This window comes from Dipodomys merriami, unplaced genomic scaffold (assembly GCF_024711535.1).
Source record: "Dipodomys merriami isolate MVZ:Mamm:240054 unplaced genomic scaffold, mDipMer1.0.p SCAF_345, whole genome shotgun sequence".
In the NCBI taxonomy this organism is placed as follows: domain Eukaryota; kingdom Metazoa; phylum Chordata; class Mammalia; order Rodentia; family Heteromyidae; genus Dipodomys; species Dipodomys merriami.
Window position 1 is genome coordinate 811,360 of NW_027204993.1, and position 18,627 is coordinate 829,986.

At 47.4% G+C, this 18,627-nt stretch overlaps 1 protein-coding gene across 6 annotated transcripts in view; it reads right to left on the bottom strand.

Annotated features, from left to right (window-relative positions):
- LOC138803654 (beta-citrylglutamate synthase B) overlaps nt 1–18,627 on the bottom strand; it is a 46,786-nt gene that overhangs the window by 14,486 nt on the left and 13,673 nt on the right. For all 6 annotated transcript variants that reach the window (XR_011364999.1, XM_069987704.1, XM_069987706.1 and 3 more), the window contains exon 2: nt 4,565–4,791. Coding sequence is in view for 5 of the 6 variants with exons in the window: in XM_069987704.1 (XP_069843805.1) it covers nt 4,565–4,739 (175 nt within the window). In the remaining variant the exon portion in view is untranslated. The remainder of the gene's footprint in view (nt 1–4,564; nt 4,792–18,627) is intronic.

Sequence of the window (18,627 nt, forward strand, 5' to 3'; positions counted from 1 at the left end):
TCCAATGAAGGATCTCCAATAAACTAGCCAGACCCCACGTTCAACCCTCACGATCTAATACGTCACAGTTTATGCGGATGTAATGATTTCCACACAGCTATCTGTTCAGTTATTACGAGAAAAAGCTGAGAACGGGTGTCCACAGATATATAAAATGTGGGAAAGGATAAATATCCTCATTTCTTCGGATGCTACCTGGGGAGGGAAGAAAGCAGAATAAGGAGCTGCAGGATGTCTGTGTATTTCTAAATATGTTTCTCCTAATGAGCTCATTTGATCTTATAGTGCAGGTTTTTGTTTTTGTTTTGAAGGAGTAGTTTCTTCAGCTTCTATCCGACCTCATTCTAGTTAGGAAAATGTCAAGGAATACAAGACCAAGATGTTGCTACTCCCCACCCCCCCCCCCGTTTCCATTTTTTAAAATATGTGTTTCTTTCCAACACTCATATTCAAATTTCAACATTGTTTATTCACATTCCATCTATCTCCTTCCATAGTTAGTGCCACCAGCATGCACTTTTCCTGTCATTTATGTGTAAAAAGAAGTACTTTGTTGTTGGTGGTGGTTGTAGGACTTGAACTCTGAGCCTGGACACTGTTCCCTGAGCTCTTTAGCTCAAGGCTAGCGCTCTACCACTTGATTCACAGCGCCACTTCTGGTTTTCTGGTGGTTCAGTGGAGATAAGAGTCTCATGGACTTTCCCGTCCGGGCTGGCTTTGAACTGTGATCCTCAGATCTCAGCCTCCTGAGTAGCTAGGATCACAGGTGAAAGCCACCGGTGCCCAGCTAGGAAGTACTTTTTAAATTAAAAAATATTTTTTTTTCCTTGCCCATCCTGGGGCTTGAACTCAGGGCCTGGGTCTTGTCCCTGAGCATTTATGCTCAAGGCTAGTGCTCTACCAGTTTTGAGCCACAGCGCCACTTCCAAGTTTTGGGATGGTTAATTGGAGATAAGAGCTCCTGGACTTTCCAGGCTTCGAACCCTGATCCTCAGATCTCAGCTTCCTGAGTAGTAGGATTATAGGAACAAGCCACCAGTGTCCGGCTAAAAAGAAGCCCTTTTGAGACAAATGATAATCCCACAAGATTCTAAAGGTACAAAAAAAAAAAGAGTAGAATGAGGAGAGGGACACTTGTAAAACCGCCACATTAGTTCATTTTGTTGAGAGATAATGAAAGCTAAACTAGCCTGCTGAAATTAAACAGAACCAAACAATCTTGAACCAAAATGAACATATTCTTTCTCGGGCTATGAGTTCAAGTTGGACAAGAGGTAGAATAAGGGATCGACAGTAGTCACATTGAAGACTAGTAGATTTACAAACACACTGGACGGTAAAAGACAAAAAACCAGAGACATGATCAATTACCCAGGTCTCCAGCCATGCACATGGTGAGCTCAAAGGAGGATATTCTTAGGAGAGGATCATAAAGGCTCCATATCCACATGCAATACGTTGCTATAATATTTATCAAGGTACACTCCAAGGAATGGAAACAAAAGAGGTTTTTTTTTTCTTTGTTGCTGTTTTTTTTTTTTTTGTTTCTTTACCTTTTGTCTTATTTGTACGTTTAGTTGCCTTTGGGATGGCGGGGGGGGGGGGGGGGGGGCCGCACAGAAAAGGAGGGAAAGGGTGAATGAATGCAGCAGGGGTAATCACTAGACACTACGCTGAAAATGAACTCCACAACCTGTGGTTGGGGATGGCAGGGAAAAAGGGGAGGGGGGACACTGTTTAAAACGAAATGTACTTATTACCTGACTTATATATATCACTGTGAGCCCTCTGTACATGACCTTTACAGTAACAATAACCTATGCATGCATATATATACATTATATAGATATATTTATATTTATATTTATAGGTCTGTTGTAAGCTGGTGCTGGTGGCTTGTAATCCTAGCTACTCGGGAGGCTGAGATCTGAGGATCCTGGTTCAAAGCCTGCCTGGACAGGAAAGGCCAGGAGACTCGTATCTCCAATCAACCACCTAAATACAGGAAGTGGAACTATGGCTCAAAGTGGTAGACGGCAAAAGAACACAGGGACAGTGCCCAGTCCCTGAGTTCAAGCACTATGACTGATTTTTTAAAAAGTCTATAGTAGTCACAGAAAAGCCCAGAAAACTGCTCTATTACTTGACAATGATTTCTTCTACCTTCTCCCCAAAACTGGCATTTGCCACACAGAAAAATAAAATCAAGTCGGAAGGAAGGAAGGAAGGAAGGAAGGAAGGAAGGAAGGAAGGAAGGAAGGAAGGAAGGAAGGCAGGCAGGCAGGCAGGCAGGCAGGCAGGCAGGCCGCAAGCAAGCAAGCAAGCAAGCAAGCAAGCAAGCAAGCAAGCAAGCAAGCAAGCAAGCAGCTACCAGTGGCTGCTGCCTGCGACCCAAGCTACTCAGAAGACTTGAGATCTGAGGATGGAGATCCAAAGCCAGCCCAGGCAGGATGTTGGTGAGGCTCGTATTGCCAATGAACCACCAAAAAGCCAGAAGCGGAGTTGTGGCTTTAAATGGTAGAGCACTAGCCTTGAACAAAAAGTGCCCAGGCCCTAAACTCAAGACACACACACACACACACACGCACACACACACACGCACACACACAGCATCTCCACCAGCACAGCAGGCGCATGGAACAAGGATCTGCCTCCCATGTGTAACACGTATTACAGGGTCTCTCGTGGTTTTGAAAACAGTGAAAATAGAGATCTGTGCTACCAAGAGGGAGATAAATCTCAAAAGTGACATAAAACTTTTCAAACTCCTTATGATGGGTGACTAAGAAGAACTCGTACGCTAACTACAAAGCCACAAAGAGCAAGACGAGTGTAAGGAAGTGCTGATCATGTGAAAGCCTGACTTGCTCATTTGTGTGCCTGCTCCTTAACCAGATGTATTTCATTTCCTAACGCCGTGAGTGACGGTTTGCTTTTGCAATTTCTGAATATGTTTTGAGTCTTATCTAAGCACAGGCAAAAGAAATTTTTATCTCAGAAGGGATGCATATGTGCTATCTGGGGAATGAGAAAGCCAAAAAAATTCCCTTCTTTCCCATCAGTCCTAGAGAGAACAAAGGGAGACAGCAAACCCCTCATTACTGCCCAGCTCTGCCACGTTGCAATTTAAAGAGGGGAGAAGGCCGGGCGCTGGTGGCTCACGCCTGTAATCCCAGCTACTCAGGAGGCTGGGATCTGAGGATCATGGTTCAAAGCCAGCCTGGGCAAGAAAGTCTGTGAGACTCTGATCTCCAGTGAACCACCAGAAAACCCGAAGTGGCTCAAGTGGTAGAGCGCTCGCCTTGAGCTGAAGACCACAGGGACAGCGCCCAGGCCCAGAGTTCAAGCCCCACAACCAACAACAACAACAACAATAATAATAATAAAATAAATGAAAGAAAGAGAGACAGACAGACAGGAAGGAAGGGAGGGAGGGAAGGAGGGGGAGAGAGAGAAAGAGAGAAAGAGAGAGAGAAAGACCCCCACAGAAAGCACACAAACAGGCAATAGCATTGTGGCCTTTGTTTCCCAACCATCTTTCATTCAATATAATGATTAACTGGTTCTTTTCCAAAACCTACAGAATCTAGGGGCGGGAAATGTGGCTCAGTGGTACAGTGCTTGCCTAGCATGCATGAGGTCCTGGGTTCAATTCCTCAGTACCACATCGGCAAAAAATATACATATAATTAATAATAATAACAACAACAATAACACAGGGACAGTGCCCAGGCCCTGAGTTCAAGACCCACAACTAACAAAAAAAAAATTGCACTAGGTACCAGTTAGTGGCTCCCGCCTGGAATCCCAGCTCCTCAGGAGGCTGAGATCTGAGGATCGTGGTTCAAAGCCAGCCAGGGCAGGAAAAGTGTCTGTGAGACACTATTCTCCAAAACACCAAAAAACTGCAAGTGTAGCTATGGTTTCAAGAGGTTTAGTTCTAGCCTTGAGCGCAAAAGCTCAGGGACCGTGGCCAGGCCATGAGTTCAAGTCCCAGGAACAGCACAAAAACAACAACAACAAAAACAAAAACCGTATCTATATTATATGCATGTGAATTATTATATTTTCTTTCCCCATAAAATAGCCATGGCTACACAAATGGCAGAGAAAAAGTCTACAGAAACAAAGTGGAGAAATGATTGTCACTGGCAATGAAGCCAGCCGTGAAAATTCACTTGTCATCAGAAACAGCAAAAGGGGGGAGCGGGGGCGCTCAGGAATGAAGTCCAGTGAGCACCCACACCTTCGGCCCGAGAAAGGGCTGGCTACTTCCCTGCCAAGTTAAAGGATCTGTTCAGCCTATTGTACCCAACATTTGGTTGCTACCCGGGCTGGCTTTGAACCTCGATCCTCAGATCTCAGCCTCCTGAGTTGCTGGGATTACAGGCGTGAGCTACGGCGCTGGGCTACAAAGGCATCTTTACATTTCCCTCCCAAGGATTTCCCACAGGTACCAACAGAGCCCCTCTTCTGATACTTAGCAAGGAGAGAGCGCCATCGCCCGGCGGCACAGGCCTACCACTCCCAGTGCACATGCCGCTCCTGGCTGGCCACGACTTACCCAGATTTCCCTGTTCCACGGTTAGCACCACCTCGTCCATCACCACCGCCCGGAAGTCTAGCTCCTCCTCACAGCACTTGGCCTTGAGCGCACGCAGGATCTCTTTCTGGGGATAGTCCTCCCGGATGCGCCGGTCGGTCAGAAACCACAACTTGGCGGCCATGGCGCTGCACATCTTGATCGTGCCTCCTGGATTCGCTCCTCCTCGCTCCAAGTCAAGCCTTTATCTAGAAGGAGAAGAGATGCGTGCGTTGAGTGTGCCAACCGCACAAGGCCGGGCAGGGCAGCTGGCAGTACTGTGTCTCTTTATGGAGCCCCCATATTCATTCTGTCTAGGGCCCCCGCACAGTGGCTCCCGCCTGGCATCCTAGATAGTCAGGAGGCTGAGATCTGAGGATCGAGGTTGAAGGCCAGCTCAGGCCGGAAAGTCTCTGTGAGACTCTTCTCGCCAGTTAACCAATCAAAGACTGGAAGTGGGCTGGGCATGGGTGGCTCCCCGCCTGTCATCCTAGCTCCTCAGGAGGCTGAGATCGGAGGATCCGGGTTCAAAGCCAGCCTGGGCAGGAAAAGTCTGTGAGACTCTGATCTCCCATGAACCACCAGAAAACCGGAAGTGGTGCTGTGGCTCAAGTGGTAGAGCGCCAGCCTGGAGCTGAAGCGCTCAGGGACAGCGCCCAGGCCCAGAGCTCAAGCCCCACGACCGACAAAATAAATACTATCTAGGAATTAGCTCTCCATTTTATTTCCTCCTTTCCATGAGATCCCAAACATTGAATGAGACCCTCCATTTCCCAGCACTACGCGTCCTAATTAAGTTCATTCTGTCACCTGTGTGAGTCTGGATTGGGGGGGGGGGGGTTTGTGTGTTTTTGGGTGCTAGTACTAGTGTTTGAACTCAGGATCTAAGCACTGACCATAAGCTTTTGTTGCTCAAGGCTGGGTCTCTACCACTCGAACCACAGCTCCACTTGTGGCTTTTTGGTGGCTCATTGGAAGTTAAGAGTCTCATGGACTTTCCTGCCTGAGCTGGTTTGGAACCGTGATCCTCAGATCTCAGCCTCCAAAGTAGCTGGGATTATAGGTGTGAGCCACTGAGTTTGGTGTTTGTTTTGTTAATTGGCAGTTGTCCTGATCCTCACCCCACTCCCAAGTAGCCGGGATTACAGGTGTGAGCTACTGTAACTAGCCAAATGCTGCCATTATGTATAGAAGACTTTGAATCAAAATATATAATTGGAGAATGGACCAAAACGATCTCAAGTAATGAAAGTAAGTGTTGCGGGTTCATTCACTAGCGCGTTCAGCACGGCTCAGGCGGAGGAAAGCCGTTACTCACTGTTTACACGCCTCTAAATAGACAGTGTAAGCTGTTTGCTAGAATGTGCAAAGATACGAGTGCTACTTTTGAGTATGAATCATGATCTCGACAATAGCTGCGAGCAGTCTGCCTGAGGTGTGCTGGGGTTTTAAAAAATCAAACCCCACCAAATTGCAACTTGAGCCAGACGCTGGTGGCTCACACCTATACTCCCAGCTTCTCAGGAGGCGGCTGAGATCTGAGGATCACAGTTCAAAGCCAGCCCGGGCAGGACAGTCTGTGAGACTCTTCTTGCCAATGAAACCACTAAAAACCAGCAGTGGAGTTGTGATTCAAGCGGCAGAGTGCCAAGTCCTGAGTTCAAGTCCCACAACTGAAAACAATCATTTTTTCCCCCAACTATCCAGAGGGTCATGGAGGGGTGGGGGGAGGAAAAGGGGGGTGCACAGAAAAATGTGGGGGGTCTTCATTGAACCACCACACTCGCTCTGCATACTGTCCACCACGCAGATTGCTCACATTGAATACAAGTTCAAATGCTTGGGTAAGACACTTGTCACACTGCATTAAAGACTAAAGAGAAGGAAGATCTGCTCGGACAGCACATACAGATCTCCTGAGATGGGGCACACTCTAACTCTGGCCGGCCTTAGACTGACGTCACTCCGCAGCCCCCTCTTCCTGCCCCCCCCCAAGTGAAGTGAATGCTGGGAAGGGACACGGCTGACAACACAATAGCCCAGTAGTAACACGAAGCTGTCCTGTGGATCGTTTCTAGATTGTAACTTGCATTCTCTATGCTATTGTGCATACTGTGTATAAGATTTACATCTCAGGGGCTGGGCAGGTGGCTCAGTGGTAGAGCGCTCGCCTCGCATGCATGAAGCCCTGGGTTCGATTCCTCAGTACCACAGACAGAGAAAAAGCCGGAAGTGGCGCTGTGGCTCACGTGGTAGAGTGCTAGCCTTGAGCACAAAAGCTCAGAGACAGTGCCCAGGCCCTGAGTTCAAGCCCCAGGACCAACCAAAAATAAATGTTGTTTTTTGCATCTTAGAAGCTCACCACTAGACTGATTAAAAATGACATACATACAAAATCCTGCCTAGCAAAGTAGTCTGTGCACCTTAGAAGTTATAAACTTGGGTCTCTTCTGCCTTAATTTCTTGCATGTGTACTTGTACATGCTAAGTAGGTCAGCCGGGCCTCCAACTCCAGCTCCTGCCCCCGTGTCGGGCATTACAGGCGTGCACTACGGCAGGGGGCCGGCCAGCAGAATGTCTTTGATCATTTTCTTTTATCGGACGACGCTGCTGTTGATTTCCATCTTCCTCCCGGGGTGTGGGAAAGGTACACGCAGACCTGCATCGCCATCATGATCTGAGCCAGCAGGCCAGATGCTTCCCAATGGGCTTGTGTGTTCTCTTTCCTGTGGGTTCCCACAGCAAAGGCCTCCAGAGCACCCTCAGTACCCCCTAGGAAGACAGGCTGGGGTCACGCTGGCCCTGGCAGTCCCACAAAAGGTCCCTGCATGGGGCCTGAGCCAGCACACCCTTTACTCCCTGAGGGAGAATGGTAAAAATGCCCTGGAAGCATGTTTGTAGTGCGTGCCCGGCTCGGTGACGCACGCCTGTAATGCCAGCTTCGTGGGAGGTATTATGGAGGAGGAGAGCTGCCCCAGGCCAGCAGGGGACAAGAAAACCTTATCTGAAAAATGTGGGGCTCACAGGGGTGGAGTCAATGGCCTTGGGGGGGTCACACCCGGGGTTCTACTGAACAGGGGAGAAAATGTATCTACTCATATTTGAAACATTCTGCCTTTGATCTTCCACGGAGGCCTTGGCTCTTGATGGGAATCTCCTGGGTCTCCAACCTTCCAAGGTACCTTTGGTCATTTGGAACATATTTTTGTTCTTCATGGTGGTGGTCGTGGGGCCTGAACTCTGGGCCTGGGCGCTGTCCCGCAGCTCTTCAGCTCAAGGCCGGCGCTCTACCCCTTGAGCCACAGCGCCACTTCCGGCTTTCTGGTGACTCGCTGGAGATAACGGTCTCCCGGACTTTCCTGCCTGGACTGGCTTTGAACCACTGTCCTCAGATCTCAGCCTCCTAAAGAGCTGAGATTACAGGCATGTGCCACTGTGCCCAGCCACTAATGCTTTGCCTTTTTGGTGGAGATTATGCTCAACTTGCTCTTCCTGTCCACCAAAGAGACATCGTAACATTGGGGTTCCGTGCCCTCACATTTCGGGAAGAAAAAACAAGTTGACAACAAGAAATGAACACTTAACCTCAGGGCTTAAAGCTTAGGATTCCCAAGACTTTTGCTTTTGGAAAGGATCAGCTATTTAGCCCAGGCTGGCCTCAAAACCAGAGCCTCCTTGCCTCCGTCCCCGTAAAGGACTGGAATTACACGTACACCACCACACACCAGCGCTAGAGTCTTTTTCTGGGGGGCGCAGAGCAGGTGGTAGGGGGTTTGAACTCAGGGCCAAGAGTGTGCCGAGCACCGGTCATTTTTTAAGATATTTTAAAAGATAGTTCCTTGAATTGTCATTTGCATATGAGCCCAACCAAGAGATTAAGTTCCTTTTCTACCTTTCAAGTCACTTCCAGTAAACATTCGGAGATCTAAAGCTTAGTATCTGTTCCTTATCAGTTCAGATTTCCTTGCTATAAACCACGTGAAAGGTCAACTACACCAAGAAAGTTTACAGTTTCTAAATGTATCTGTCAATCGGTGGCCCACGGAATGATAGACAAAACAAGGAAAGATCTGCATCACAACACAGGGTAAAGAAATAAAGACCAAGGATGCCGGGGGCACACCAAATGTTCTTGTGAAGTCCTTTCTTCAAAAGAGTAACATACCCAGTACAACATAGAAAAGAGGCTGGGGGCTTGCTCCCATTCAAACCCCAAAGCCATCAGAAGAAAGAAGTATCAGCTCTGTGTGGCAACATGCCAGCCTGCAATCCCAGCCCCCACGAGATGGGGGGGAGGGCAGATCACCAGTTCTAGAACAATCCTGGGGTCACAGAGTGACATCTCTTACTTTGAGGACAGGGGAAATGTTATATTTCAGATAAGGATGAACTCGAATCCAAATGGGTAAAGGTGGAGCAAGAAAACTAGCCATCCACACGATCCGTACTGCATCCCCTCCCCCAACCCCCCCAACCCTCAGCCCCCACCCCCACCCCCACCCTGGGCTACAAGATTCACAAATGCAAGCCTTCCTTTGCCTATAACCTAGACCAACTGCTCTCCTACACTTTGTTATTTGTGCCAGTCCTGGGGCTTGAACTCAGTCCACTTGGGTGGACTTGGTGGCTTGGGGGAGACTAGCAAATGTGTGTGTTTGAGTTTTCGCCTCTCTTGTACATCATGCTCACGGCAATGATCATTGGGATTGAGACAAGATCTTGCTAAATAGTCCAGCCTGACCTTGAACTCAAAATCGCCTTAGCCTTCAGAGTGCTGGGATTCTAGGTGTGCACAACCATACCTAGCTCAGGGCATTCGGGGTCTGGTCGCTGTTGGTGGGGGGAGGGGGGCGTGAAGGGGATGGTGCTGGAGTTTGAATTCAGGGATTCACTGCTGGTGATGCTGGTGCTCTACCACTTCAGTCATAGCTCCAGCCCTGCTTTTTGCTGGCTATTTTGGAGAGGGAGTCTAGGGAACTTTCCTGCGTATTCTAGCCTTGAATCTCAACTCTAGCCTGTTGAATAGCTAGGATTACAGATGTGAGCCCCCAGCATTAGGCTAGAGGGTCATTCTTTTTGTATTTTCTGTGCCAGGTTTGGGGCTTAAACTTAGGACCCTGGGCATTGTCCCTTAGCTGTTTTGCGCAAGGCTAGTGCTCCACCACTTGAGTTCCGGCTTTTTTTTTGGGTGGTTAACCTGGAGGCAAGAGTCTCTTGGGCTTTCCTGAATTGACTAGCCTTGAACCATGATCCTCAGACCTCAGCCTCCTGAGGAACCAGAATTATAGTTGGGAGCCACCAGGGTCTGGCCTACAGCTGTATTTTTTTTTCCCCTCTTAAAAACTGTTAAATAGTGCTAGGAAGGTGGCTTAGTGGTAGTGTACATGCCTAGCATGCACGAAGCCCAGAATTTCAGATGTGATTAACCACTGCCCCCCCCAAAATAAAAGCACCTTTCAGTAGCATAGCCTAAATGTCAGAAGTTCTAAATCTCAATAATCTCCCTCCAAATCATACCACTGGCCTATGACTATACTTGGTAAGATTTAACCTTTGAACATTAACACTTTAGGTCTTAGCCAAAGATCTCAATGGATCCAAATGTGTGTAATTCTTAGTGTGCGTGTGTGGATGTGTGCGCATGCACCCGTGCGCACGCTGCTGCTGGTGGTCCTGGGGCTTGAACTCAGGGTCTGGGCGCTGTCCCTGAGCTTTCGTGCTCAAGGCTAGTGCTCTGATACTTTGAGCCACAGCAACACTTCTGGCTTTTGGGGGAATTAACTCGAGATAAGGATCTCACAGACTTTCCTATCTGGGCTAGCTTTGAATTGTGATCCTCAGACCTCAGCCTCCTGAGTAGCTGGGATTATAGGGGTAAGCTACCCACACCTGGCTGCAATTCTTTTTAATCTGCAAGTAAAAACCAAAGTTGGTATATATATAAATGTTTACTATTTCCGTTGCATCGAAGTCTCTATCAAGGGCTGGGAAGGTGGCTCAGTGGTAGAGCGCTTGCCTTGCATGCATGAGGCCCTGGGTTCGATTCCCCAGCACCACATAAGCAGAAAAAGCCAGAAGTGGCGCTGTGGCTCAAGTGGTAGAATGCTAGTCTTGAACTGAAGAGCTGAGGGACAGCGCCCAGGCCCAGAGTTCAAGCCCCACGACCACCACCAACAACAACAAAAAGTCTGCATGAAATATAGTTCTAGCCCAGGTACACCTTAGTGGGAGAAAGTACACTCACATTCCCAACAAGCTCCTAGATTCAACCTTCAGTATCACAAAACAAAACAAAAAACAATTAAGAAAAAAAAAAGTGCAGATCTGAGCAAGTGATGTATGAATGGTAGAAGAGATGCTGGGAGTCATGGTTCACACCTGCAATCCTAGCTGCTCAGGAGGCTGTGATTTAAAGGATCATAATTTGAACCCAGACCAGGCAGGAACTTCTGCAAGACTCTTATCTCCAATTAACACCCCCCACCCCCGAGACACACACACACACACACACACACACACACACACACACACACACACACACACACACACACACACACACACACACACACACACACACACACACACACACACACACAGCTGTAGCAAGTGATAGAGCATTAGTATAGAATTAGCCTTGTGCAAAAAAAGTTCAGGGAAAGCTGGGCACCGGTGGCTCACGCCTGTCATCCCAGCTACTCAGGAGGCTGAGATCTGAGGATCACGGTTCAAAACCAGCCCAGGCAGGAAAATCCATGAGACTCTGATCGCCAACAAACCACCAGAAAACTGGAAGTGGCGCTGTGGCTCAAGTGGTAGAGCGCTCGCCTTGAGCTGAAGAGCTGAGGGACAGCGCCCAGGCCCAGAGTTCAAGTCCCACAATGGACAAAAAAATAAGCTCAGGGACAGTGCCAAGGCCCTGAGTTCAATCCTTAGAACCAGCAAGCCTCCCTGCCCCGTCCCTCCCCCCCAAAAAAAGTAAAGAAAGGAAGAAAACCCCTCTTGGAGAGGGTCTGCAACTCTAAAAGGAACAGAAATTACTAATTAGATGAAATTCTCAGGGAAGAGTCTCGGAAAAAAGCAAATTATAGACGGTGAGCTCAGGTATCACCTGCTAATAATGTTCATCAATACATAACCTTGAAGGTCTCTCCCTCTCTCTCTCTCTCTCTCTCTCTCTCTCTCTCTCTCTCTCTCTCTCTCTCTCTCTCTCTCTCTCACTCTCTCTCTCTCTCTCTGTCAGTCGTGGGGCCTGAACTCTGGGCCTGGGCACTGTCCCTCAGCTCTTCAGCTCAAGGCTGGCGCTCTACCACTTGAGCCACAGCGCCACTTCTGGCTTTTTCTGCTTATGTGGTGCTGGGGAATTGAACCCAGGGCCTCATGCATGCAAGGCAAGCGCTCTACCACTGAGCCACCTGCCCAGCCCTGAAGGTCCCTTTTAAGTGGAAAGAACTCCTATATAATCTTATCACTGAAAATAATGTCATTCTTAGGGGTTTAAACGCCACTGTACTAACCACCGTGATTTAAATCAAGAAGACTGACTATTGTAGAACTACGAGGCAAGCTGACACGGATCAAAGATTAAAGACTGGAGCACAGGCAGAAATCAAGGGTGCTCAGCAAAGGTTCCTCTCGGTATTCAACAAGACACCACAAAAACAGTGCGCATTTCACTTCCCAAAGTTCTCATTCCTATTCTCTTCTTAGGGATGGGAGTGTTAAATTTATTATTGGGTTTGAACTTAGGATCCCTCTCAACAGGAACTATTCCTGGCCTATACTTCGTACCAGGAGCATGACCACAAGCATATAGATACACATATAAATAGATCTATATCTATCTACAGATATAGATATATATCTTTATATAGATAGATATAGATATATACATATATCTATCTATATATATATATCTTTTTCTCCTATCCAAAGTCAAGATAGTACCTCTATCAAAAGACTGGAACTGAGCCAGGTGCCAGTGGCTCACATCTGTCATCCTAGCTACTCAGGAGGCTGAGATCTGAAGACCGCAGTTCGAAGCCAGCCTGGGCAAGAAAGTCTGTGGAACTCTTATCTCCAATATACCGGAAGTGGCACTGTGGCTTAAGTGGTAGAGCTTAAACCTTGAGCAAAAAAAAGCTCAGAGACAGCGCCCAAACCCAGAGTTCAAGCCCCAGTATAGACAAAAACAAAGTACTGGAGTTACTGCAAGGGGACACACACACACACACACACACACACACACACACACACACACACTCACACACACACAGTCTACTCTGGTCACCTCTTCACAGAGAACAGGACAAATTCAGAATACACACAGGTGTGTTTACATGACAAGATGCTTTCCACATACATTTTCTCAATCGACATAGAGGCCAAGCACCTGTGGCTCACGCCTGTAATCCCAGCCACTCAGGAGACTGATACCTGAGGAATTAAGTTCAAAGCCAGCCCAGGCAGTAAAAGTCCACGAGACTCTTATCGCCAACAAGCTCCAAGAGATGTCCTCAGACCAAGAATTGAAGCCCCCCAATCTAGCGCACACAGAAGAAGAAAAAAATCATCATTATCATCGAAATGATGTGCAGAACGCAGGCAAACGTCAGCATTTTAAACAGATGCCACTGCAGCCAGCCAGAACGAGGCTTTGCTTTGCTCTCTACTTTCCTACCACACGCTGAAGGCCAAAGGAAAGTGGGGTGAAGAGGAGACACTCACAGGTTGAGGGGTGCCAGAAAGCAAGCACCATGTGATTCCTGTCGGCGCTCAGAAGCCGCTCTGCCTGTCTCTAGCCAAGAAGCGTCCTGACAGGATGGGGGACTCAAGTCACAATTAGTGACAGTCGCAGCGACTCCCGAATCCACAGCTTTCTGTGATGCAGGCCGACACCCATCTATCTCCTGAAAAGCATTTTCTAGCACTTCTGTTTTTTCTGGGGCTTGAACTCAAGGCCTGGGCGCTGTCCCTGAGCTTCTTTGGCTCAAGGCTGGTGCCCTAACCACTTGAGCCACAGCGCCACTTCCGGCTTTTTTCTGCTCTCTGTGGTAGTGAGGACTCGAACCCAGGGCTTCATGCCTGCTGGGCGCGCGCTCTACCACTGAGCCACCTGCCCAGCCCTTTCTACCACTTCGTTGCTCATGGGTCCATTCGTACCCTAATGCCACTGAATCTCTTGCAGCTAGATGTGGTCAGCTAAGAGATCGAAACTTCCAGAAGCGAGGCTTCAGAGATAGGCGCTCCCTTGGCTTTTCTTTTAGCCTAGGCCCGCAACCCAGCTGAGATTGAGTAAGCTCTAACAAGCCGAGTTCGCAGGTCAGAGCCAGGGGCGACGCAGCTGAGCGGCAGGTACCCTAAAATCAGAGAGAAACCAATCCACACTTAGCCATTCTTTGTTACCCATGGTTGAGCCTAATCCCAGCCATCCCACACACCTGGGGCAGGAGGGAGCAAGAGGTCCAAGCCAGGCGCCAGTGGCTCACGCCTGCTCTCCAGCTACTCAGGAGGCTGACTGCTGAGGATCGCAGTTCGAGGCCAGTCTGGACAGAAAAGCCTTGAGCAACAGAGCTCAGGGGACAGCGCCCAGGCCCCGAGCTTAAAGCCCCACAACTACAAACAACCACAAAACCAAGACGTTAGCCAACTGTGCTAAGTCAAGAATTAGTCACAACTCCAGGTCAGATAAAAATATAAAAGCCAGGGGCTGAAAGCGTGGTTCAGGCGGAAGAGCACCAGACAGTGAGAGAAAGCGTCAGATACTGAATTCCAGCCCCGGGGCCCAGACTAAATAAACAGATATGGAAACCATTAAGAATACAAGACTATTCAGTTATGTAACTATTTACTATTCAAGCACCTACGATACACAGAATCTAAAGATACCACAAGGTTAAAATAAAATAAAAAAAGGATGTTAGTGTACATAGAAATGAGAAGATTTTGATAGTAAAATGGATATCAAGATGCATGGTACTAATAAATTGACCCCCCCCTTTTTTTTTTACAACTACTTAAAGAGAATAAAAACGTAATGGGTAAGAAATTTAACATCACATGTTAAAGAGATGCCAATCCAAAATCACGATGGCTTCATCTTCCATCTCAAGCCAGCCTGGGTTACAAGGCCTGACCTAACCTCAAAACACAACCAAATACCCACAAGAGCAGCCGAGCGCGGTGGCTCACAACTATCATCTCAGCTGCTCAGGAGGCTGAAATCTGAGGATCGCAGTTCAAGGCCAGCCAGGGCAGAAAAGTCCATGAGACTCTGATCTCCAATGAACCACCCAAACCTGTGTTTCAAAGTGGTAGAGTAAAAAGAGCTCAGGGATGGCGTTCAGGCCCAGAGTTCAAGCCCTACAACAAACTGAAAGAAAAGAAAGAAGGGGGGAGGGGGGAAGAGCAACAGAGGAGGAAGAGGAAGAGGAGGAGGAGGAAAAGGAAAAAGTGGTAGTCTGGTGGTTGGCAGATGCTTGGGGAAATGGAGATTTATTGTTCAATGGGTAAGTGGTCCCATTTCACAAGACCCACAAGAGTTTTAGAAATAGAGGCTTATACAACATAAATGTACTTAATGCCCCTGAATTTCACACCTAAAAATGACTGTAATGGTGATGTGGTGTATTTTCTCACAATAAGAATCGTAAAAGAGAAAAAAAAAATCCTGTTCACTGCACATTTTTACACACTTCAAAGCAGATTAAAAAAACGGTTGCTTTTTCCCCAAAACACATGTTGCTTAGTTCCTAAATTCCCCCAAATTGTCTATAATAGACAATACCTTCAAATATTAGTTTTTAAAACACTGGCTGGGAATTCTCTGAAATTCAAACAGAATGTACAGTGCTCCTATTCATGGAGGAAATATGACAAAATGACTCTGGACCACACTAAGCGCTTTTGCTTAACACGAGCGCTCTACCACTTGAGCCACAGCACCACTTCTGGCTTTTTTTGGCAGTTTACTGGAGATAAGAATCACAGCCGGGCACCAGTGGCTCACGCCTGTAATCCTAATTACTCAGGAAGCTGAGATGTGAGGATCCTGGTTTGAAGCCAGAAAGTCCCTGAGACTCTAACTCCAAAAATCTACTCCCAAAAAAGCCAGAGGTGGCGCTGTGGCTCAAGTGGTAGAGCGCTCGCCTTGAGCAAAAGCAGCTTAGGAACATTGACCAGGCCTAGAGTTCAAGCCCCAGGACCAGCAAAAAACACCAAAACAAGTCTCACAGACTTTCCTGTCTAGGATGGCTTTGAAGTGTGATCCTCCGGTCTCAGCCTCCTGAGTAGCTGGGATAGGCTTCAGTCGCCAGCACCTAGCCAAATAAGAACTTTCAAGATGTAGTTTTTGCTGAAATACCAAATGTGGCCCAAAGTACCAACTAAATATTTGCCCAAGTGGGAGAGCAGAGTCGAGCGCTGTTTGATCTTACAGAGCAATGCCGGGTTGTACTTAAGACCTTCTGCCAAAATCTGAAAGAGCATGACACTGAGCCAGAAAGAAATGGAACATTAGGGGCTGGGAAGGTGGCTCAGTGGTAGAGCGCTTGCCTCGCATGCATGAGGCCCTGGGTTCGAGTCCTCAGCACCACAGAAGCAAAAAAATGTGGTGCTGTGGCTCAAGTGGTAGATCGCCAGCCTTGAACTGAAGAGCTGAGGGACAACACCCAGGCCCAGAGTTCAGGCCCCAAGACTGACAAAAAAAAAAGCAAAAAAAAGGAACATTACAAGCTCATGTTTGAGTCTGACAACCATGGATTTTGCTTACCCAAAGGACTGATTCACAAGTTGGTACACATCTCGTGGGACTTTTTTTCCCTCCTCCAGACACTGCTGGGAGAAACGGATTGACAGCCTAGGGCTGGAGGCGTGGCTCAGGTGGTAGAGCACCAGCCACTGAGCTCAAGTGTCAGATGAAGTGTTCCAGTTTCAAACAACAACAAAAAAAGCACAGTGATAAAAGTAGACCAAAAACTCTATGAAAACAGAACGTGTACCTGCTCTAGTCTTTGCTGCTATTCCCAGTCGCAACACAAAACACAAGCCACACTGACAAGCTAAAGGAAGAGTAGACTGTGACAAATCAGGATTAAATACCAGACATCCCCTGTAGATCTAAATAGAAGTCTGGCACTGGTGGCTCATGCCTGTAATCCCAGCTACTCAGGAGGCTTGAGATCTGAGGATCAAAGTTCAAAGCCAGCCCGGGCAGGGGAGTCCTTATCGCCAACGAACCACAGCTGTGGCTCAAGTGGTAGAGCGCTAGCCTTGAACAAAAGAGCCCAGGCCCAGAGTTCGAGCCCAGCAAAAACCAACCAACCAACCAATCTAAGGCCATTTTATCATCCCAATGATGTGAAAAATCACTCATGTTAGGAGGAGGAAAGAAAATGGCAGTTAAGAAGAAAAAAAAAAAGATGTCAGCAGATGGGTTCTATAGAAGTTGTTTCCAAGAGAGGTAACTAGCTTTGTGGCTTTGTCCTCTAAGCCAAATTGGAAACTGAGGGGGGGAGAGGGGAGTGGAAAATTAAAAATAACAGCATGGCATTAGTTAGTATAAAGCCAGAAAAAAAAAATCAGTCCTTGTCTGCAATCCTAGCGTACAACACACATATGGCACAAGAATTTAAAATACATGTGTACAGATATTTTTGGAGGTAGTATATTATTTCTTAACAATGTTTAGTATGACAAGCAAGAAAATGCCCCAATAATGAAGGACCATTTTCCCAGCATCTACACCTAAACTATCTAACCAATGTCTTAAAGCAATGCACAGAGAATGAACAAAGGCATGTTTCTGTGTGCCAGTCCTGGGGCTTGAACTCAGGGCCTGGGCACTGTCCCTGAGCTTTTGTGTTCAAGACTAGCTAGTGGTCTACCATTTGAGCCACAGAACCACTTCTGGTTATTTTGGTGATTAACTGGAGACAAGAGTCTCACAAACCACCAGGCGCCAGTAGCTCACGCCTGTAATCCTAGCTACTGAGGAGGCTGAGATCTGAGGATCACAGTTCGAAGCCAGCCCAGGCAGAAAAGTCCATGAGACTCTGATCTCCAATTACCAACTAGAAAACCAGAAGTGGCGCTGTGGCTCAAGTGGTAGAGCGCTTGCCTTGAACTGAAGAGTGCAGGGCATCCAAGCCCAGAGTTCAAGCCCCATGACCAACAACAACAAAAAAAATGTCACCAACTTTCCTGCAAGGGCTCACTTTTAACCACAATCCTCAGACTGCAGCCTCCTGAGTAGCTGGGATTACAGGCATGAGCCACTGGTGCCCTGCTACAAGGTAACATTTTAAAACATTATCTATCTTACAGCTCCCATTATAATTTTCCCCCTGGGATTTAAAAATAATGTAACTAACTGGAATTTCTGAAAGTTCTTTCATGCTTATGACCTAATACTGTCACTTGTGAACTACTCTTGGCCAAAAAAAAAAAAAAAATCACCTAAGAGTCTAAGAGTTCACATCTCCAAAATATCCCCTCCAAAAACTGACAGCAAGCATCATACAAAAAAGAAAAAAGAACTTCCCCTCTATACTTTATATCTCGTTTCTCTCTCAGTTCACAAACATGTGGGGTAGAGTTCCCACCCCCCTCAATTTTCCATTCATGCTTATACTTGCCTTCCAGAAGACAGATAAAAAGCTACACCTGCTCCCCGACATTTAGAACAATTCTATCTGCCCTGTTTCTTTCTCTCCACCCATCCATCATTCTGTTCACAGAAAGAGGAATTTGGAGAAATAAATCTAGTTGAGTTAGCCCGAAGCCAGTTCCCAGGAGAACTGAAAGGCGGGCCAAGGAAGAATTTAAAAAAGATGTGTCTGCTGGGTGCTGATTGGCTCACACCTGTAATCCCTTAGCTACTCAGGAGGCTTAGATCTGAGGATCGTGGTTCAAGGATGTCCTGAACAGGAAAGTCTGAGACTATCTCTAATTAGCCAACAACAACAGAAAGCTAGAAATGGAGCTATGGCTCAAGTGGTAAAGTGCCAGTCTTGAGCCAAAAGCTAAGGTACAGTGCCCAGGCCCTGAGT